The 23,009-nt window shown below is 42.2% G+C and overlaps 2 protein-coding genes across 2 annotated transcripts in view; one reads left to right on the forward strand and one right to left on the reverse strand.

The window, feature by feature from the left end:
• The window catches only part of med30 (mediator complex subunit 30), a 28,310-nt gene extending 25,470 nt beyond the window's left edge, over window positions 1–2,840 (forward strand). Inside the window, exon 5 of the mRNA XM_046327568.1 lies at window positions 2,038–2,840. Within this exon, the coding sequence (XP_046183524.1) occupies window positions 2,038–2,133 (96 nt within the window). The 3' untranslated portion in view covers window positions 2,134–2,840. The remainder of the gene's footprint in view (window positions 1–2,037) is intronic.
• A 3,462-nt stretch (window positions 2,841–6,302) lies between these two features.
• Window positions 6,303–23,009, reverse strand: part of ext1b (exostosin glycosyltransferase 1b) — a 131,382-nt gene continuing 114,675 nt past the window's right edge. The window contains 3 exon segments of the mRNA XM_046326862.1: window positions 6,303–10,432; window positions 19,746–19,917; window positions 20,644–20,804. Of these exon segments, the coding sequence (XP_046182818.1) occupies window positions 10,247–10,432; window positions 19,746–19,917; window positions 20,644–20,804 (519 nt within the window). The 3' untranslated portion in view covers window positions 6,303–10,246.

Below are 23,009 nucleotides of genomic sequence, written 5' to 3' on the forward strand. Positions count from 1 at the left end.
TGTCTGTGAATTCAAATGTGCGGCCATATTCTCTCTCTGTGCTTTGGCTCCAACAATAAGTACCTCGGTCTTGTCTTGATTTAGCTGGAGGAAGTTGTGAGCCATCCAAGTATATAAATCACTATTACAGTTTAATAATTTATCAGTGGAGCTAAACTACTCTGGTACCTTGTCACGTTCACCTCACACCCTGAAAATGCTTTCATCTCCCAACTGAAACCTGCATGCACGTACACTCGGATGCACACACACACACCTCTGTCAGTCCACTGTAGTGTACTGTATTAAGCTGTGTCTATGCTCAGGTAGCCATCGTTTTCCCCACAAACCTGCTTATTGTCTGCGGGAGGCCTCTATAGACGGCAGCTCAAACCCCAATTCTTTGTTTACTTTCATGATTTGTTGAACAGCCTACCTGCTATGCCCTACACAATGTCAGACCGTGTCAAAAGGAACAAACGTGGACGAAAACGGTCTTGAGTGGCAGGCGAGGAAATGAGAGAGTGCATCCTCATGATCCCTGAAGAGAAAGAGTGAGTGAGGGAGGGAGGGAGTCGGACCCTTCAGCGGCATGCAGGCTAAGCTTGTCAGAGGTGCGGAAGGCGAAGCAGTTCTCTCAGGTTTGGCCGACCAGTCAGAACTGTCAGAGCCATCACCTTCCATCAGCAGTGGGATCGTTCATAGACCTGCAGCTCTGAAATATGAGTGTTAAAAACACATTCCACTGTCTTCTCTTCTGTTTCTCTCCCAACGGTATTGAAATGTTACGCCACAAGCATTTCGCTACACCCGCAACAACATCTGCTAAATATGTGTGTGTGACCAATACGATTGGATTTGAAGGTTGGAGTAGCAGTTAATTCATTCATCTGAGTTTTTTTATTTTTAAGAAGGATTTCAGATTTGTTTGTTGGTATTTGTTATCTCAGAAAAAAATCCATATATATATATATATATATATATATATATATATATGTACAGTATATATAGGGATCACTGCACGTTTGTGACATTTCATTGTGTGCAACAGTACTTATGTATGACTCAACAGTATATCAGAGGCTGAACTGAAATTCCAAAGATTGGCTGAGAGATCTCTCAACTCACGAATAGAAAGATAAAGGACGTCTTTATTTAAAGAGTCGCTGGTGGGGTTCATGAGGTGCATCCTGTATAGTACAGTACACGCTCCTCCCTTCCGGTGACTCAAAATGAAACCCTGGTGGCAAAAGAGAGAGAAGAACCCCCCTAGACACACAATGGAACTGTTCCAAATGTTCCAATCCGGAATATCTTCAAGGACAATCAGCTAAATAGTTTACATTAAGAGGGGCTGTGTGAAATCGATTGCTGAAGGTGTTATCTGCGCTCGCAAAAATGGCTGGTAATTAGTCACGGCTAAAGGAGCATTAGTGAGAGAGCAAGATGGATTTAATCTTTAATACATTTTCTCTGCACTGCAGATACAGTAGCCTCATGAGTGTCTGTCTCTCCCTCTACATGCTATATTCAGCTAGCTAGTCAGACCACTATCTTAAGGCATACCTAGCTACCTAACTTCTCCAACACTGGTGCTTGGCCTGGGCCTGACTGAAGTCCTATAAGGACACTGTTAGCAGGTATTGCTTTTGGAGCAGCTTAAGCTCTGCCATTATTTGTTTGTGCATAAACCTCAGCAATAAGGCACTTGTGTAAACTGCAGCTGTTGACTTTGAGTTTGGACTTGTGTGTTCAAAGGTAATCTGCAGGCAAACTGGCTGTGAGTGGCCGATTCTGTCCAGATGTGTGTGTGTTTAGAGATTAAACTACTGCAGGGATTGATAATGTCAGCCAATCAGCTCTGCTTGTTCAAAAACAAAAGGAAAATCCTCACATGGAAAAACTACTGTGTTCTTTCAGTTGAGGCTCTTGAACCTAATGCCCCTTTCAAAGCTTTTCAAAGGCATCTTATCAACCAACCACCACTGTTTAAATACTTGTATGTCTACGGCTTGTTTGATGGGCTCTGACAATGTGATTTCATGTGCTTTATTACAGAAGCTCAAACAGAAGAACCAACAGCTGAAGCAGATAATGGACCAGCTCAGAAACCTCATCTGGGAGATAAACTCCATGCTGGCTGTTAGGAGTTGAACGGCAAACACGGCGACACAGAGAGAGAGACACACAGGCGCAGGCGCACACACACACACACACACACACACACACACACACACACACACACACACACACACACACACACACACACACACACACACACACACACACACACACACACACACACACACACACACACACACACACACACACACACACACACACACACACTGGAAGACATGGTTGTTAACTGGATATCTGACAGGGTCCCTCTGAGGCTGATGCTGACGCTGCACTTTAGAAATGCAGGCTTTTGCAATATACCACCCTCAGTCCCAGAAAAAGAGGGCGAAGAAAGCAAAGAAGAACGAAGAGAAGTTGTGCGATGGAGAAATGCTGATATACACTCACCGTACAGTTTATTAGATACACCCATTTAGTAACACGTCGGACCCTCCTTTGCCTCCAGAACAGCCTGAATTCTTTGGCGTATTCTACAAGTTGTCTGGAAACGTTCCACAGGGATGTTGGTACATGCTGACGCGATGGCATCATGCAGTTGCTGCTGATTGAATGGCAGTACATTCATTGTACATAATAAACTGTCCGATGAGTGTACCGTAATTTCCGGACTATAAGCCGCTACTTTATTCCCATGCTTTGAACCTCGCGGTTTATACAATGACGCGGCTAATTTATGGATTTTTCCCGCTTTCACAAGATTCATGCCGCCAAAAAACTAAGCACCGTCACATAATGTGACGTAAATCGAGCGCGCTCAAACTTCCCATCATTCTGATTACGGTAGTAATTTTGTCATCCTCATCATGGCAAAGACACGGAGAAATGCATATGATGCAGCTTTCAAGTTGAAGGCGATCGATCTGGCTGTTGGAAAAGGAAATAGAGCTGCTGCACGGGAGCTTGGCCTTAATGATTCGATGATAAGACGTTGGAAACAGCAGTGTGAGGAACTGACTCAGTGCAAAAAGACAACAGCTTTCAGAGGGAAGAAAAGCAGATGGCCCAAAGTATTTGCAGCCACTCGACATCAGTGTAAATCGTGCATTTAAGGTGGCGCTCCGTGTTCAGTGGGAGGCTTGGATGACAATGCGAAGAGCAACTTATGGTCAAGTCTGCCAGTAGGTCCTGACAGCGTGGAGCATTGTCAAAAAATCCACTATCATCAATGGGTTTCGAAAGGCTGGACTGCTGCGTGTTGAAGGGGCAGCATGAGCTCAGTGGGGTATTTGCCTCCGGATGAAAGTGACGAGAGCGACAATGAAAACGATCCAACATCGGATGAAGCAATTCTGAGGCTATTCAACTCCGACACCGTACTGACATGTGCGGCTTATTTATGTACAAAATACATATTTTTTAATAATTCAGTGGGTGCGGTTTATATTCAGGTGCGCTTAATAGTCCAGCAATTACAGTAGTTGTCGCTTACAATATGGTTATTAAGAGGACTTTCAGAGTTATAGTTTATTTAATATACTAAGATATTTGACAAATACTACATTTACCCATTTAGAGTGGTTTTGAAGTTCGATTTCCTTCAAGATGTGTTTGTACATTCCTAAACCATTTTAACTCAAATGATATACATGATGACATGTCTGTGGTGAAGAAGAGCACAGATCTGTGCAAAAATACCATTAAAAAAAATCATAAGGCACATTGCTGAAAAAAAGTTTTAAATTAAATCACTGCTAGCTAGATTGAGGTCTCCAGTCCCCCCCCCCCCCACATAGATCTGTTCTCTTTTGCACCATGAACATGGTACAGTGTAGTGAAACGAAAGAGTTTTGTGCTTCTGCTTTTCATGTGTGGTTGGCTGCTTGATGTTGACGTGTCAATGCAGTATCTTCTGGACTTTATGATTATCACAATGTCTGGTTAACTTTAGGAATTCTATGGCACTATAAATCCTGCTGTGATTTAGACCAACACTGTTTCTTTCTGTTCTATTTTCATATCTGTGGGGCTCACTGCTCACGAGAACAGCCAGATCAAGTAGGGACGTCCGTGGTCTTTGTGGTCTTTTTGGATTGTCCCCAGGCTTGAAACACTTTTTAAAATTACAGGCAGAAACAGTGACAGCCCAGCCAATAAGAGACATAAGCAGCTGATTAGGGCCCCGTGGTTGCTAGGGGCCCCCGACCCTTGGATTGAATGCCAGTGTTATGATACTGATGATTTGACGGGACAGATGGTTTGTTTACAAAGCTGATGGTTTCGACGGTTGTGGCTAGATGGAATAGGTGAAGCTCCGCCTCAAAGGCAGAACTAACTTGACTGGTTGGATGAAAGCTCAGGGGGTGGAGTTTTCAGGGGGTAAATCCTGTTACCATTTCAAATACCGATTGAGACTTTTGTTTTCCAACCTTACCTAAAGTTCTTAACTAATGATATTTCTAATCTATTGACTTAAAGCGGTTCAGTCAGACACTTAAATACGTGAAAATACCAGAGCAGTGGATTGGGCAATGGGGTAGGGACCAGAAGGTCATAGGTTTGAATCTTTCCAATCAATGGCCTTTTCTCAAAGATTTTTTGTTGCCTTTCCCTAGTAGGGAATTCTCACCCTCAACACCCAAACCATGTTTCAACTCTTGCTAGTGGGGGTTGGAGAATATTCTCTAATGTTTTCAATTGGGATTTCAATTTGATGGGTGAATCTCATTTGTTGCTCTCCGATTCCTATCTCCTTGCCTCCTCAAAATGCACTAGAGGAGAATATACCAGTGCAGGAACTGCAGATATTCAAGGAAATACAATGAGATTCATGCCGACCCGTTCCCAAAATATTGTTGTTCAAGTTAATATCACAAACATACCAAATCCAAAATATAAAACGTATAATCAAGGAGATTTGATGAGCCAAAGAAATGAATAATCCAGTGTGCTAGTGCATGCTACATCAGGGATGTGGCTTTGATTCCTATAAGAGACGCATAAATGCAAGGGCATAGCCAAAGGTTGACCACACAAATTAACCATGAATAGGCAAGGAGATCACAATTCAAAGGTTCAGGAGGTAAGTTTCAGGCAAAATAAAGGCTTTTAATTATTAACAGTAATGACAAACTCCATGTCGGAGAGCTCTCAGTACAGACCAGGTGCTGCCTATTTAAACCATAATTAGGACAGGTACCCTGAAGAGCTTAACAGGGAATAGAAACCGTAAAAAACATGACAAAAACTCGTCAGGAATGTGGGGTAGGTAGCCTAGGTAGTCTTCTTACAGTCACAATAAACCAGTCACATTTTTTAGAATGCTGTCTGGACTAACTTGCCTAGCAATCTAAACATTATGGCCAAATGACCAACCAGGTAAGAAGGGAACGTGCCCAGGAGCCTTGACCTCCAGGAGGCCTCCATTGATTTTGTTAGTCACACAGATGGCATAAGTCATGGCAAAATGTATAGAATTGCAGGAAATTGGCTTGTAAAACAGCAAACCTTTCTATCAAACCCATGGCAAAACTGCACATTTTCTCTCCACCGCCAAGAGGGCTGCACTAAAAAGTTGCCAGCAAGGTTGTTTTGTTTTGCCCATAAGGCTAGGGACGGCCCTGGGCGGAAAGGAGGAGACTGGAGCCGACAACAGAGAAAGGGCATGCCGCGGGCTATCAGGTCTCGGATATTTATATCAATATCAGCTTCAGATACGATTCCGATAAATCATTTAGAAGCTGGTTTGGGTCCTATCCAAGTTGTGTTATGAGGTTATTGTCCACAGGGAGATGGTAGAGGACATAGGATGCATCCCAAATGGCACCCTGTTCCCGATATAGTGCACTACTTTTGACCAGAGCCTATGGGTCTTCGGTCAAAAACAGTGCATTATGTAGGGAATATGGTGCCATTTGGGATGCGCACATAGCGAGAAAAGGAAAGATGCTCTTCCACAAAGTAAAAATCAATCGCTGGATAGTGGATCATAATTTCTCTTCAATGGTATAATTCCAACCTGGTTATGGTTGAGGACAATGGTGAAGGACTATCATTGTATGGTACACAAGGAATACATTCTCATTCGATTGAAAGTACAGTATATTGATTTGTCTGTTTATTGTAATAATGGGATTCCTTGTTTCTGCACCATTCAAAACAAATCATTTGCCGACATTACTATGCTTATGTTAAACAGCAGGATACACCTTGCATTAAAGCAAATGAAGACACTCACGCATCTATGATCAAATGTATTTTTTTTATATATAAATCATTCTTACAAAATCTTCATTTTTCTATTTCATTTATTACCCCTATAAAATTAATTTGTTAATTACAAGGTAGGAGGGAGGAAGGCATCAGGACAGCTGGAAATTAAGTCATTAAAAATAGCTCGTCTGTGATACAGTTAAGTACTGATAAATAATTCCATAGAAAAAGTGGTCATGCAGGCGCGTTGTTGGTCGTCAACACAGTTTGGTATCCAACAGAGAACAGAGGTGTCGTGGACGAAACAAAGTGGTGATGAAACTCCAGTGTATGTCGAGATTAACGAGACCCTTGTATGGTGCTCCTCTTCTGACTAATGGTCAAAATGGCAGTGTGTGTGTTATCATGAGCTCACAAACCAACATTTATTTTCATTTTTTAAAGGCACAATCAAGGACAGTAACCATCCTGCACATCCAACCAACCACACTGATAGAGGCCATGCATTGCTAAACCATTAGAATGTCTGGTATCTTATGGTATTATGGAAGGATATGTTTAACTGAGACAATCTACTGTTGTATTACAAGGTCATATGTCTATTTCATTCAACATGACCATTTTGAGTAGACTATATTTGTACCAGATATGGTCCGAGAGTTGCCAGTTTCCCCAGAAGCATCAATGAGTATGCAGACGTGGACAGTGACAAACATTACAGTGAATCTGAGAAGACATATTACAGCAACAATAGAAAATGCGTGATCGGTTACATGAGACCCAGCTGCATATTGCAATACAGTTCACAGAATCTAAATGCTCACAGCAACTCAAATTCTAGATGAGTTGGTGTCATCTCATCTCCTTGGTGATTCTGAATTCAATTACATGGAAACTTTATTTCTATAATGGTTGCAATTGCTCTACACAGGGATGTTTTTATTCAGTGGAAATTAAAAAATATATATTGACAACAATGTGGGAAAAAAAAGAAATGTACAACTTACAAAATCAGAATCTTTTTGCTCATCAACTGTTCCCTCAGCCAAGAAATCCTGTTATTTCCCCCTGTCTATTTCATACTATACACGGTCTGGTTTTGTTCACATATGAAAATAAATATACATGTTTATGTACAGAAATGAGTTAAGATCTTCTGAAATGTCTCTGGTTTCACCTATGAAGTCAATGTGCAAGGCTGGGGACTTTCTCTTTTGAGATGATAACAAGTTCAGACAATCCTAAGAAGACTTGACATGAATTCAAACAAAGATGGTTTACTGAACTTCAAACGGGGACCAACGCCTTTCATTATCATTGAGATGCATGTCTAGTGCCAAGAGATCCAAGTCAGCACCAAATACAATGTAAATCTCTCTTGGCCAATATCAAATCATACAAGTTCATTCCAAACTCCTTCTCCCAGAGTACATTTCCTGAAAGAAAATACAAACATATGCAAAAATGTAGTGAAAAAATTATATGCTGACAATATACCAGCTACTAAATCTAATCTGTACTGTAGTATTACATGTTGATGATGATAATATCATATATGACATTGTGAGAATGGCAAGAGTAGATAGCCCAGGCCCACCGATGACAACATCAGCTCATTGGCCATGTATAAACCTAGTGGACACTGACCTTCATTGATTGTATCCCGATATGAAAACAAAATCAAATGTGAAGGAGTCTATAACGACCTCAATAAGAAATGACAGATACACAACGGGGGGGTTGAGCTTTGGCTCACAGCTGACACACTATTGTCCGGTTTCCCTGAGCCAGATCCAGCATAGTCCTGAACTAACATGGAACATCATTGAGAAAATGTTTTTTTGTTTTTTTGTGCCCAGGACTAGGTTTAATCTGTGTCTGGGAAACTGGCCCTTTAAGTTCAGTCACCTTCACAATAAAAAGGTCACTAAAGCACACTACGCTACTTCAAGTCTTCAGACATTCAAGTACCTGTTCAAGTGGACTGGCAGGGCTCTGGCATGGCACAAAGGCAAAAGCCTCTTCACAATAGGATATCACTCTACAGCCATGAACTTCCACATTTCTTGAAGCAATTTCCTTGAAATTGCTCAATAAAATATACAGTTTTTTTTCTTCCCCTATTCGACCACAATACACCTGTTACCAATGACTGTCAAAACAAATTGTCAGGACAAATGTAGTTGAGCTGGGATGAGTTAGTATTGTGAGTACAACAGCATCAGAGGAAGACTTGGCGCAACAGAAATGCTGAACAAAGACTGTGGTGAAAAACATTACGACGACAAGGCTAGGTGAGGGGGAGCTGGTTGTCTTTTCTCTGTAAACCCGGAGCCAAAGGGTCAAGGTTGAGGGTCACTGCATCCAGAGCAGAGTCAGACATGATTGGAAATATAGAGACAGAAGGTTTCATCAAGGGCTGCTCCCCAGGGAAACCCAACACTTCAAATGAAATGGCTTTCTCTAATTGAACACAAAACATATGTCCCCTGACGAATGGTGTAGGAGATGGCTATGTCTATCGAATGGCTTTGAGGCTTATATTCCACCAGCATCATTATGATGTGGTGAATCTTGGAAGAATAACAAATATTACAGAGGGCATTTCAACTATATAGTATCTTCTACTGCTTTTGATATCGATTTATGGGAAATCTGTGCAATAAGCAATTTTAAAAAAGGCAGCACTAATGTGAATTTCGGGGACATGGCACAACAGACACGTTTCACACTTACATCTCCAGAATCTCTTAACACTACTGTGGAAATGACGCAGGCAACTAAAGAACTGGTTAGGTTCTAAATTTAGCATACACTTCTTCTGCCACGGTAATGCTCGTAAGCAATAAAGGGGAAATAAATGGGTGAAAAGGGTTTGGTTTAGAAGGCAGTGTTCTGCTCCATTTCATCGAGAAATGTTCATTTTGCTCATTCCGACGGAGGGAAAGTACTCTGTTTGGGCTTATGGTTGGATGAGCTTACTTTTAGCCTCTGTACACACACTGGAGCTGAACTTTTGAGGAGAAAATAAACACACGAGAAGAAAAGTAACACTGCTTTTGAGAGTTTTGAAGGGAAAAAAGGCTTATCGTTGCGATAAATCTGCCAGAAATAGAAATCAAGCTATCAGAAATTCAAGGAATGAGCATAGAGTTCATGTTTCCGTGGGTTTAGTGACTGCCGCATGGCAATACGAGTGGCACCATTTCAAAATGGCCGCTTTTAATCTGCCCTTCCAGTAAAAGAATAACAAAAACTCTACTTTCTCGACCTTGACCGCCAAATGCTGAATTTGATTAAATCGCAGAACAGTTCTTAGGAAGATAAGACGCCCCCAACGCTTCAAACCCCAGCGAACACATAGCAGGGAAGTATGGGTCGAAAAATAAGGAAAGAAATAGTTATAGGGTTTCCCAGGGTCCAGAGAAGGGGCTGGTGGTGAATGCGTCAGGGGTTCTGATGCAGACATAGGGAGGTCATGAAGGGGTCAAGGTGAGGTTAGGAAGGGTTGCATTGAGTCTAGGTTACCAGTCCGTGGCGGATATGATCTGTGGTTGGGTTGTCATGTTGGACACCTCCCTTCCTCTACCATCCTGCACATGAGTCACAGGAAAGTCTGTCATCATTCGCTCCTTTGTGGCATTCATACAAAAAAAATATTATATCTAAGAGTCTCATTGTCAGTAGTTTGTGTGTTTATGTGAACATACTATAGATCTGTATATCCTTTGTGTGTGTGTATGCGCGTAGTTCTCCAGAGACCGCAATTTCCCTTGTTTCACTTGTCAAGTCCTGTGGTCATTGGCAATGTGCTGAGTGGAAGACAGAGCTGTAGCGCCCCCTAGGATCAGGCTCCAGGTTGGCTGACTGTCCTACTGCCACTGTCGTGGTCCTCCTACGGCTGCTCTCCAGCGAGTCTGTCTGTTACAACCGCTAACGCCTCCCCCGGCCTCTCCAGCAGGGGGCGCACGTCCTGTCAGAGCCTCTCGATGTCCCTGTATTTTTTGCGCAGGATGGAGACCTGGTCCTTGAACAGCACCGGGTCCAGCCTCATTTGGGAGTGGACCAGGGGCATGCCGCCAAACCAGCTGGCGAACTTGTTCATGCACGTCTGCCGCTGGGCGAAGTGGTCCGGGTCAGCCCAGCGTGACGCCCGCGACGACTGCACGGCCGGGAGGAGCGAGAAAGACAAAGGAAAGATAAGTTATTGTTTGATCATAGCAGCACGTCATGACACTAAATCATATCAGGGTTTCTCAAAATGCTGGGTGGGGTCTAGTGCTGGGCGATATGACCAAAAATCCAGTGATAAACTGACCCGTTTTTTTTTGTTTTAATGATAAATCAGCGATAAATACATCTTTGGGATGGTGCGAGAGCCTGGCGATATGGACAAAAGGTAACATGGCCATGAATGTAACTATTTCTATATCCTTTTTTTATGGACAGTTACTTTACATTAGCGGCAGGGCTCTAGACAATTATCTTTCTGTGCCAAGTAAGACAACTGAGATTGTAGCCTATGACTAAAAACTTAAACTATTTTATCCAACATATCCAGGAAATCCATGATTGATATGCAACCTGCCAAAATAGAATCCAGAATTATTAGATTTATTTTTTGGGCTGATCAGAGAATTTGCCGACATCTTATTGGCCTTTAGGCTATATTATTCACCACATGAGGAGAGTGCTAACTCAAAACACTTAGCTCGATTACTAACTGTCAATATGATGGCTGCTAGTGCGCTAATTGAGAATATATTAGTAACTCAAAACACTTAGCTCGATTACTAACTGTCAATATGATGGCTGCTAGTGCGCTAATTGAGAATATATTAGTAACATTTAGGCTAATGTCCTACAAAAACTGGCACAACCATACTAACTACAGCCTCCTCTGGATTTAAAGTGATTTTCAAAACCAGCAGTGACTTTCTAGCCCAAGGCACCGCAAATCTAGGTGTTTATAATGTTTCAACTTTTGAAGATATCATAGTTTTAAGTTGATATATTTTTTTCTACAAAACGTATATGCTGACACTGGTATTGTGCTGGAGATGATGAAAATGATTGTTGAAAAGTGGTGGAGTTGAACCCTTGAACTTTTCCTAACCAAACCATCAGTCCTAGCTTGCTATAATGAAAAATGAATTCAACAACGCCAATAAAGTTTCCAATTCGATCTTTGCTTTCAGAAGTAGCTCAAACATGCAAAGAATGAGCTTCATAGCCATCTAATTATTCTGCGAATCAGGGGCACAACTTTCACTGGGGGAAGGGCGGAACCCACATTCTGAAATGGCATTTTTGTGCCTCCCAGTTTTATTATTGGAATGTGACACAAAACGAGGCACCAGTGTGCTTTAGGACCACGCAGACGCCTCCCGAGCGTTAGGCTAGGCTGTTCGGCGTATTTAGACGGACTGGATTTAGGACCCCACCGACACCACAGAGCGGGCTGACAGTGTGAAGGCAAAGCCTCTGGAAGGCTGGTTGGACCTGCACGGGAGAGTTGCTTAGAGTTCAGCAGTTACCTTACCAGCTACACCACCGAGTTCTAACAGGTATAGAAACTGGCTACTCTTTAGTTGCGTGATGTAGCTGGCAAGGTAACTGCTGTTTAACATTTTTTAAAAGCTAGTATTGTAACTGACATGTAACATTAGCTAATGTTTCATCCCCTCTCAAGTGAGGTGAATGAATAAGCTACTCTAGTGAGTAACGTTCGCTACCACAGCCAGGTCAGCTCTGAGCCCCTAGTTATCTGTCAGATAGTAATAATAGCCACCTCATATCGCTATCTAACAGCAGTTGTTTGTATGGACATGTTTTGTAGCCTTTGTTGTGTCACGTTTCAGAAGTAAATGAAATGGGCAAGTTTTTGCCAGTTGATGTACTGTTAGAGAGAGCTGGCCAAAAGATGGCTTACAGTAGCTATCAAACTAGACCTGAACACAACGATGAAACCATCGGCCAAAACGATAGAAGATTGATATTCTGAAGTTGTTTCAGTGCAAAGGGAGTTGTATTAGTCAGTATGTCAATGTAACGCTATTGATCTATCAGTTTCCCCGAGCAAAAGTCCCTACTTTTCACACGGACACAGTCATAAACAACTTTAACGTTACAGGTTTCACTGTCATGGTGCACAGTGGAGGTCTGTGCGGCTTTCTGTCCGACTCCCACCCCATAGGCAATATCAAATGAACAAAAATAATTTAAGAAATAGGTTAAATTACCAGAGATTCTCACATGGCCCTTCCATTGTATTACTGGGCTATATCAGCCAATATGCTCGATGTAGTTTGAAGAGAGCATTTGTTGGAGAGACTTTTGCACTTTCTCTTGAGCTATTTGTATAGCCTACCTTTAAGGAGTGGGAAGACAGAGAAATATGGGTGATCAATATTTATCCATATTTCTACGCAATGTAGTAAAGTATAGCCTAATAATCATAGGTCTATTTAGGAAGTCCATTTCCATGGAAAGTGTTTCTCCGACCATGTGTACATAGACGGCTCTATTTAATCGAGACCACAGGCGCACCTGACCTCGCAGGTATGGCTACTGAACTGGAGGCAGCAAGAATGATGACTGACACTTGCTACGTTTTTAGGAGGCTGATTTGCAGGCAGAGACAAATAAATGATAACTTGAATTTTTTTTTAAGGCAACGCTGGCACATAGTCTAACCTATGTGCGTGCTGTTCTTTTTCCCTTTTCAAATTATGATTACCATTTTTTTTTATTACACTTCAACTCACGTTGGTTGAGCGCCCTCCACTTCTTTTCATTATCAATATTTATTCACAGACACTACAGTCTAATCAGATTGAAGTTAATGTCATATTCAAGTTAACTGCCATGTGATTCTCTGCCCATGTGGGCAGCCCTACTCTATTTCAACGAGACCACACATACTGTACTTGGCACTCGAGAACTCTCACGCCCAACTAGGAGAGGTAGGCTACTGAAGTTGAGGCAGCGAATTCTGAGTGTGAATAATGCACACAAAAAAAGTGATTCTAATACAATAGGTAGGCTAACGCGTACAAAGCAGAAAGAGGGCTGTTTCCAAATAATCTGTGGGACAACAAAAATATTTTCATCCCAAAGTCATTTGTCTGACTGCCAGCAGCATGAAAAATGATAACCACATCACAATGATCTCTGTTGGGACCCGCAGGTCCCGCAGGCATCCCGTGGGAATGCTGCTCTCAAGTGCTTATTAGCTGGATCAGATGGTGACAGGGGTCCCAGCAGGGTCAGACAGCCACGGAGGACCAGTCTACGGAGCTCAGGGGAATTTTGCAGTATATTTAGTGAATGATACAAAGTTCTATCTTGAATTGACCTACAGTAGCTACAGGGCAACAGTTTTAAGCTTAAAGCTACAGTCTGGGATCTGGGAATCGTGGTTATTTCAATTATTGAACCGTTGATTCTATTCTTGGACAATACATGTACATGGAGGCAATTCTTTGCCGTGCCTCATTTTAGGAGGATCAGATGGTGAAGGGGACTCTGCAGAATCAGGCAGCCAGGGAAGACCAGTCTGTGAATTTTTGAAGATACAACACTTTATTATCTCTGTCCAGCAAACAATGGATGCTATTTTAAGGCAGTCTGACAAACCTCAAAAGTTGATTTCCAAACTGTATCAAAGGGCTTTTCCCGATGACACAAAACGTAAATGTGAGGAAGACGATGATGATGAATGATATGTTAGAATGCCCAGTCATGTTCATATATAATCTCAGACCAATACTATATGCCAGTGAAATGGAATATCATGCACAAATATTTTATAGTTTTATTTAACAAGGCAAGTCGGTTTAAGAAAAAATTCCTATTTTCAATGACTGCCTAGGAACAGTGGGTTAAATGCCTTGTTCAGGGGCAGAACGACAGATTTGTACCTTGTCAGCTCGGAGATTCGAACTTGCAACCTTTTAAGTTACTAGTCCGACGCTCTAACCACTAGGCTACGCTGCCGCCCCTATTTGCATATGTTGGGGTCTTGAAGGCTGTCTGAATTCTACATTTACATTTACATTTAAGTCATTTAGCAGACGCTCTTATCCAGAGCGACTTACAAATTGGTGCATTCACCTTATGACATCCAGTGGAACAGCCACTTAGCAAAGAGTATGTTCTTTTATCTAAGCATGTCTTCAGATTCTCCTTCTCATTGTTTTTGTTTGCTAGGAAATGTTGATACTGGAGACTTATCAGAAGAAACTTGTGTAACCAAGCATTTATAATGGCTAATAAATTCATTGCCATTATTTGGACGGTTGGTTATCCTCCCACAATGTATGGAAGAAATGAAAAGTTATGCACAGTATCACTAGATGTGTTTTAAGATTAAGGGTATACTGTGCAACTTTCATAAGGTCTGGATGCCTTATATGGAATATTTCACGACAAAAGGGAGTCTGTACTGAAAACATGCCTACTTCAGGGGAGATTCAGGCAACCCCTAGCTACTGGGCTGCACAGTCCTGAACCTGGGGATCTGTTGTACTGTTGTCGCCTTGGCCTAATGAATGAATGTTTCACTAAGATCCTAAAGCTGAGTGGGGTGTGTTGGGTTGGAGTGCTACAGGGCCGTGGACCCCTAGGGACAGAACGGGGTGATCCAGCTATATTGTGTGCAAGTAAAGAGCTCAACAGTACTATTAGGCCTATGATGTGAATTATATGGAGGGTGTACTGTTTCTATGTGTTAATGTGTAGGTGTGTTTTCAAATAGCACTGCTGGGTGATTTAAAAAGTCATAGTCAATCGATCAATAGTATAACACTCTTTGCAAAAAAAATATATATTTTTAAAATTTACAATATGTAGAATCTATGAGAATAGAATGGTTCAGAACTTTTGTGAAACATCACAGCACAGTTGAAAACTATATGGCAAATAGAAATCCAATATGGATGGTGTTAAGAGGTAGATGGGAGGGGTTGAATAAGCTGAAGGATGGGACTAGCAACAAAAGATAACTATTGCAAACTATACTGTGTCTGTAAAATGTATATAGTATGTATAAGCTAGAAGTAGTAGCCTAAGTGTTGTTGTCCATTAGTTTACTCCAATTAGGGTTAGGGGAAAATATATATATACACACTACCGCTTAAAAGTTTGTGGTCACCTAGAAATTTCCTTGTTTTTGAAAGAAAAGCAAAAAAAAAATGTCCATTAAAATAACGTCAAATTGATCAGAAATACAGTGTAGAAATTGTTAATGTCTTAAATTACTATTGTAGCTGGAAATGGCTGATTTTTTAAATGGAGGCGTACAGAGGCCTCCATTTAGCAACCATCACTCCTGTGTTCCAATGGCACTTTGTGTTAGCTAATCCAAGTTTCTCATTTTAAAAGGCTAATTGATCATTGGAAAACCCATTTGCAATTATGTTAGCACAGCTGAAAACTGTTGTTCTGATTAAAGAAGCAAGACAACTGGCCTTCTTTAGACTAGTTGAGTATCTGGAGCATCAGCATTTGTGGGTTCGATGACAGGCTCAAAATGGCCAGAAACAAAGACCTTTCTTCTGAAACTCATCAGTCTATTCTTGTTCTGAGGATATTCAACGTGAGAAATTGCCAACAAACTGAAGATCTCGTACAACGCTGTGTTTCCCTTCACAGAACAGTGCAAACTGGTTCTAACCAGAAAAGAAAGAGGGAGGCCCCAGTGCACAACTGAGCAAGAGGACAGATGCCTCAAGTCCATAATTCATAGTACCCGCAAAACACCAGTCTCAACGTCAACAGTGAAGAGGCAACTTCGGGATGCTGGCCTTCTAGGCAGAGTTCCTCTGTCCAGTGACAGACTTACAGGTTATCTCGTTGTCTTTTGTTTGAATTGTTTATGTGTCCCTGATAATACAAGCGGAACTACGTAGCTAATACTGTTGTAACGGGGATCTTTTGGAGGGAAGGCAATCCTGCCCATGTCATCGGGAGTAGTTCATAAAGGTTGAAGAGTATGTTAGGATGAAGTGTGAATTCATGCCAGGAATAATAAGTGTGAAGTTTGATTTCCTCCCTTCTGTAATAAGCAGCCAATGAGGTATTTGTTCCTTTATTCATGTGTTAATCTGAACCTGTTATAACGCCGGTTAAACTGTTATGTATGTAAGTTCTGTCACTCGTAGATAAGGTTGTAAGAGTGTGCTTTTATTTTTCATTTACTTTATAGTTCAACTGACTAAAACTACAGAATAAAGCCTAGTTAAAATCAAGGAAAGCCAGAAGGGAGCATCAGTCTGAGATATGGCTTTTTCTTTGCAACTCTTTGCCTAGAAAGCCAGCATCACTGTTCTCTTCACGTTGAGACTGGCGTTTTGCGGGTACTATTTAATGAAGCTGCCAGTTCAGGGCTTGAGGCATCTGTTTCTCAAACTAGACACTCTAATGTACTTGTCCTCTTGCTTGGTTGTTCACCAGGGCCTCCCGCTCCTCTTTCCATTCTGATTAGAGCCAGTTTGCACTGTTCTGTTACCACCTGTTAAATCTATGACGATAAAATGCCTATTTACTCTGTTCCATCTGACTGTTCCATCACCCCAGCCAGGCAATTTATAAACTTGATCTCCACTAGACATTATCTTACATTTATTTTCGACTAACATTTTAGTTTTCAATAGCAGAGATTTGTATAAAGCTTGCGGTATGTCTCTGACATTTTCAACATTGTTTCAATATTCAAATTCGATCTCCAAGCGGTCCCATAGTAATGAACGGGAGTCGGGACGAGACAGACAGGCAGAAATTCTCAGCCATTCAAAATCATGAATCAGCTGGCATAATTTTTATGGCTATATACAAATAAAGTATTGGGTCTCTGGCAAACGAACCGATAGAACGAACGACCAGCCGGCCTGGGAAGCAACTCTAGATTTGTGTCGGGACTATATCTTGTGGAAGGATGAAATAAACTCAGCAAAAAAAGAAACGTGCCTTATTTAGTACCCTTTCTTTCAAAGATAATTCGTAAAAAATCTAAATAACTTGACAGATCTTCATTGTAAAAGCTCTATAAACACTGTTTCCCATGCTTGTTCAATCAACCATAAACAATTAATGAACATGCACCTGTGGAACGGTCGTTAAGACACTAACAGCTTACAGACGGTAGGCAATTAAGGTCACAGTTATGAAAACTTAGGACACTAAAAAGGCCTTTCTACTGACTGAAAAACACCAAAAGAAAGATGCCTGCTCATCTGTGTGATCGTGCCCTAGGCATGCTGGAAGGAGGCATGAGGACTGCAGATGTGGCCAGGGCAATAAATTGCCATGTCTGTACTGTGAGACGCCTAAGACAGAGCTACAGGGAGACAGGACAGATAGCTGATCGTCCTTGCAGTGGCAGACCACGTGTAACAACACCTGCACAGGATCGGTACATCCGAACATCACACCTGCGGGACAGGTACAGGATGGCAACAACAACTGCCCGAGTTACACCAGGAACACACAATCCCTCCATCAGTGCTCAGACTGTCCGCAATAGGCTGAAAGAGGCTGGACTGATGGCTTGCAGGCCTGTTGTAAGGCAGGTCCTCACCAGACATCAACAGCAACAACGTCACCTATGGGCACACACCCACCGTCACTGGACCAGACAGGACTGGCAAAAAGTGCTATTCACTGACAAGTCATGGTTTTTGTCTCAGCAGGGGTGATGGTCGGATTCGCGTTTATCATCTAAGGAAAGAGCGTTACACCAAGGCCTGCACTCTGGAGCGGGATTGATTTGGAGGTGGAGGGTCTGTCATGGTCTGGGGCGGTGTGTCACAGCATCAACGGACTGAGCTCGTTGTCATTGCAGGCAATCTCAACGCTGTGCGTTACAGGGAAGACATCCTCCTCCCTCATGTGGTAGCCTTCCTGCAGGCTCATCCTGACGTGACCCTCCAGCATGACAATGCCACCAGCCATACTGCCCGTTCTACGCGTGATTTCCTGCCAGACAGGAATGTCAGTGTTCTGCCATGGGCAGCAAAGAGCACGGATCTCAATCACATTGAGCACATCTGGGACCTGTTGGATCGGACGGTGAGGGCTAGGGCCATTACCCCCAGAAATGTCTGGGGACTTGTGGACCTTGGTGGAAGTGTGGGGTAACATCTCACAGCAAGAACTGGCAAATCTGGTGCAGTCCATGAGGAGATGCACTGTAGTACTTAATGCAGCTGGTGGCCACCCCAGATACTAACTTTTGACCCCCCCTTTGTTCAGGGACACATTATTCCATTTCTTTTAGTCACATGTCTGTGGAACTTGTTCAGTTTATGTCTCAGTTGTTGAATCTTATGTTCATACAAATATTTACACGTTAAGTTTTCTGAAAATAAACGCAATTGATAGTGAGGACGTGTTTTTGTTGATGCAGAGTTTAGTATGAATAAATTCATCAAAGTAAAATTTTTTATGAAAATATGTCAATCATTATTTGAATATGTTGGTAACCTGTTGTATAAAAGTGACATGTGCCAATATATCCGCCAAACACCGTCTCGAGGGCATTATCACTTAAATAATGCACACTCTAGACTACCTTTGAAGCCAATCAGAAATTAGTATTCAACAATGCCATGCTATAACTGAGCAATAAGGCCCGAGGGATAAATGTGGTAAATGGCCAGTATACCACACAGTGGAGTGTCTGGATACAGCCCTTAGCTGTGGTATATTGGTCATATACAACAAACCCCTGAGGTGCCTTATTGCTATTATAAACTGGTTACCAATGTAATTAGAGCAGTAAAAAGAAAATGTCTCATACTCGTGGTATATGGTCTGACATACCATTCTGGGCTCGAACCATCCATTTTATAATTAAGCAATAAAGCATGAGGGGGTGTGGTATATGGCCAATATACCACTGCTAAGGACTGTTTTTAGGCATGATGCAAGCAAGTTTTCTGAGCCATGAATGTTGAAAGCCGTAGTATATTAGACCATATGACAAAAACATTTAATTACATCTAATTTGGTTGGTAACCAGTTTATAATAGCAATAACACACAAGGGGTGTGGTATATGGCCAATATACCACGGCTAAGGGCTGTATCCAAGCACTGTGTGTTGCGTCGTGCCTAAGAACAATCCTTAGCCATGTATATTGGGCCTTATTGCATAAATATACCACGGCTAAGGGCTGTTCTTACTCACAACGAGAAGCGGAGTGCCCGGATGCAGCCCTTACCCATGGTATATTGGCCATTTACCACAAACCCTTGAGATGTCGTATTGCTATTATAAATTGGTCACAAACGTACATAAAACAGCAAACTAGTATTTTTGCGTCATAGTCGTGGTATATTGTCAGATATACACAGCTGAAATGCTGTTTCAGCCATCAGCATCCAGTACCCAGACTACACAGTTTGTAATGTCTTATTTACATTTACATTTAAGTCATTTAGCAGACGCTCTTATCCAGTCTTATAATTACATACCTGTCCCATCATGGTCTCTTTGTACTGCTTCTTCTGGGTGACCTTGATGGGCGGCAGCTTGGTGACGGCTGACACCAGGAAGTTCATGAGGATGTCCTCACAGTTAGCCAGCTGGTCCACCATGCCCTTCAGGCTGTCTGGCAGGAAATTGGTGTACAGGAAGTGGTAATATCTGAGGATGAAGAATAAGTTAGTGAACAGGAAGTGGTAATATATGGAGAGGGAGAAGAAGAGTTGAGAGGGAGATTTTGGAGGTATTTGGAAAGACCTGGGACTCATTCAAGATTAGAGTTTGGATCGATTGATTGATTTGATTGAGTTAAAAGCTAATCAAAGCGGGTTCAATGTAAGTTTGATAACAGTGCTGAAATGAGTCTTTGTTGAACTGAATGAAAAAGAATGTAATGAGGGTTGGGACAGGATCCACGATGCACCACTCAACATGACTGATGTACAGTATGTGGCCTCAGTCTACTTCCTACAGTAGTGTTCAGTGGAGGTTTATGTCACTTTCAATTGTGTTTGCTACCTTGTCCATTACAGCCATTACAATAAGCCCGTCATCCGATTTGTTAATCCACCAGCTTCCACTGGTAGTCAGTGCTTGTCTTGGGCACGAGCTCACCAGAAAAGAGTACTGGCACCTCAAATGCTCTACTGCTTGAGTTCCTGCACCTGTTATAGAATATTAGCTCAGAAAGTATTGTGAAGCTCCTGTACCTAAATATAAACACTACCAGGTCAAGCACTGCTGGTAGTGTAATACTGTTGAACAGGGTGAAGTTGCACCTATACACTGATCTTGGGTCAGTTTTACATTCTGGGGGAGGGGAAGCTGATCTTAGATCTGTGCCGAGGGGAAACGTCACCCTGGAGCTTGTACTGTAGCCTACTGTACCTGTGGTAAATGGCAGCTCCGGTCAGCACCATGGAGTAGTCGTTGGTCCACTTGGAAGTGTAGCCCCAGCGCTCTTTGTTGCTGTCCCAGAAGTGGCTCCGGGCCGGGTAGCCCACCAACCTCTCTGGGAAGCTCTGCCACACCGTGAAGGCAAAGTCCACCTGAGGAGAAATAGACAAAAACCACTAGCAGACACGCATGAATTCCAGTCATTGCACTAGCGCTAGTTAGCAACTTCCTTCAAACTGCATGCAGACAGAAAAATGGCATCCAAGAGTTCATGTGACTCTAGGGAAGTAGACAAAGGGCCTCATTGTCAAAATCCCAAAGTACCCATTTAATACACATTTTTACACTCAATGAAGTATTTCTATTTAACTTGGCAAGTCAGTTAAAGAACAAATGATTATTTACAATGCCGGCCTACCCCGGCCAAACCCTCCCCTAACCCGAACGATGCTGGGCCAATTGTGCGCCACCCTATGGGACCATGCACAGAGGCATAGACAGATACTCTCTCGAATGCCGCATCACACAAACGTGTTTTCAAAAGCTCTCTGCAGTTGGCTGACCTCTCGCTGGTTGATCAAAGCATTTAAATAAATAATTAGAGAAAACAGACAGGGTCAGCCTGGTTCCGGCAGCAGCCAGACAGAGCCTGTGTTCCAAATAACACCGTCCTCCCAATAGAGCACACTGCTTTTGACCAGGCCCCATAGGGGAAAAGCAGTCAAAAGTGGTGCACTATGTAGAGCATAGGGTGCCATTTGGGACACAGACAGTGCCCCCACCAGAAACGGAATTAAGAGTGTGTCATAACAGCCACAGGGTCATCACAAAAACAGCCTTTATGGGCTCCCACTCAAAACCTCGTCTCGGCGACATCTGTGTTCTCACGGTGTTCTGCCAAACTGTGTGCCTGGCTCAGCTCGAGGAATGAAGAGAAAAGCCACCCCAGGAAGCAGAAATTAAACCCTTATTAAAACAGTCACAATGGTGGTTTCCTCAATATGCAGGGGATTCGCGACGTGATAAAAGATGCCAATTAAACAGAGAGATGGGGAGAGCAAGAAATTGAGAAAAAGAGTGAACATGAGAAAGGTGTAAGGAGTGGGAGGGATAGAGAAAGATGGATCCCTAAGTACTATATAAGAGATGGGGAGAAGAGAAAGTCGCATGCGGGACAACAGTGAGGCAGTGAAAGAGGTAGGTTTGGAGCTCACTATACTTTCACTCTCTTTCTCCCCATTTCTGTACTGTAGAGGCTTGATCTCTGTCAGGCATGTAAGTGCTGTCTGGAGCGTGGAGAAGTGGAGCTCCCTCACTTTTTTCAATTTGAGAATACACAAAGCTGGTGAAACTATTTCTGGAATATGTTATAAATTACACTGAACAAAAATATAAAATGCAACATGTAAAGCGCTAGTCCCATGTTTCATGAGCTGAAATAAAAGATCCCAGACATTTTCCAAAGGCACAAAACATTTATTACTCTCACATTTTATGCACAAATTTGTTTACATCCCTGTTTGTGAGCATTTCTCCTTTGCCAAGATAATCCATCCACCTGACAGGTGTGGCATATCAAGAAGCTGATTAAACACAGGTGCACCTTGTGCCGTGGACAATAAAAGGCCACTAAAATGTGCAGTTTTGTCAATTATACTGACAGGAATGTCCACCAGAGCTGTTGACAGATAATTTAAATGTCCATTTCTCTACCAAAAGCCACCTCAAACGTTGTTTTAAAGAATTTTGCAGTACATCCAACTAGCCTCTCAAATACAGACCACATGTATGGCGTTGTGTGGGCGAGCGGGTTTGCTGATGTCAACGTTATGAACAGAGTGCCTCATGGTGGCGGTTGGGTTATGGTATGGGCAGGCATAAGCTACGGACAACTAATGCAATTGCATTTTATCGATGGCAATTTGAATGCACAGAAATAGCGCGATGAGATCCTGAGGCCCATTGTGAGGCTCATTTTTTAAGGTATCTGTGACGAACAGATGTATATCTGTATTCCCAGTCATGTGTTAACAAAACAAAAGCTAGCTAGCTCATGGATGCAAATAATGTTCTTCCACAAAAACATAGCAAAACGACAATCTGTTCCAGTAGCTATAATTAGCTAGCTAACAATATAGCTGGGTGTCATCATCTAATATAACCCTAATTTATAAGACAGTTCTTATTTGATTAATGGTGGTTGGACCCATCTATGTGTCATTGTAGATAAGAATTTGTTCTTAACTGACTTACATAGATAAATAAAACATTTCTGTGAAATCCATAGATTAGGGCCTAATGAATTTCTTTCAATTGACTGATTTCCTTATATGAACTGTAACTCAGTCAAATATTTG

This window comes from Oncorhynchus gorbuscha, linkage group LG24, assembly GCF_021184085.1.
Source record: "Oncorhynchus gorbuscha isolate QuinsamMale2020 ecotype Even-year linkage group LG24, OgorEven_v1.0, whole genome shotgun sequence".
In the NCBI taxonomy this organism is placed as follows: Eukaryota; Metazoa; Chordata; class Actinopteri; order Salmoniformes; family Salmonidae; genus Oncorhynchus; species Oncorhynchus gorbuscha.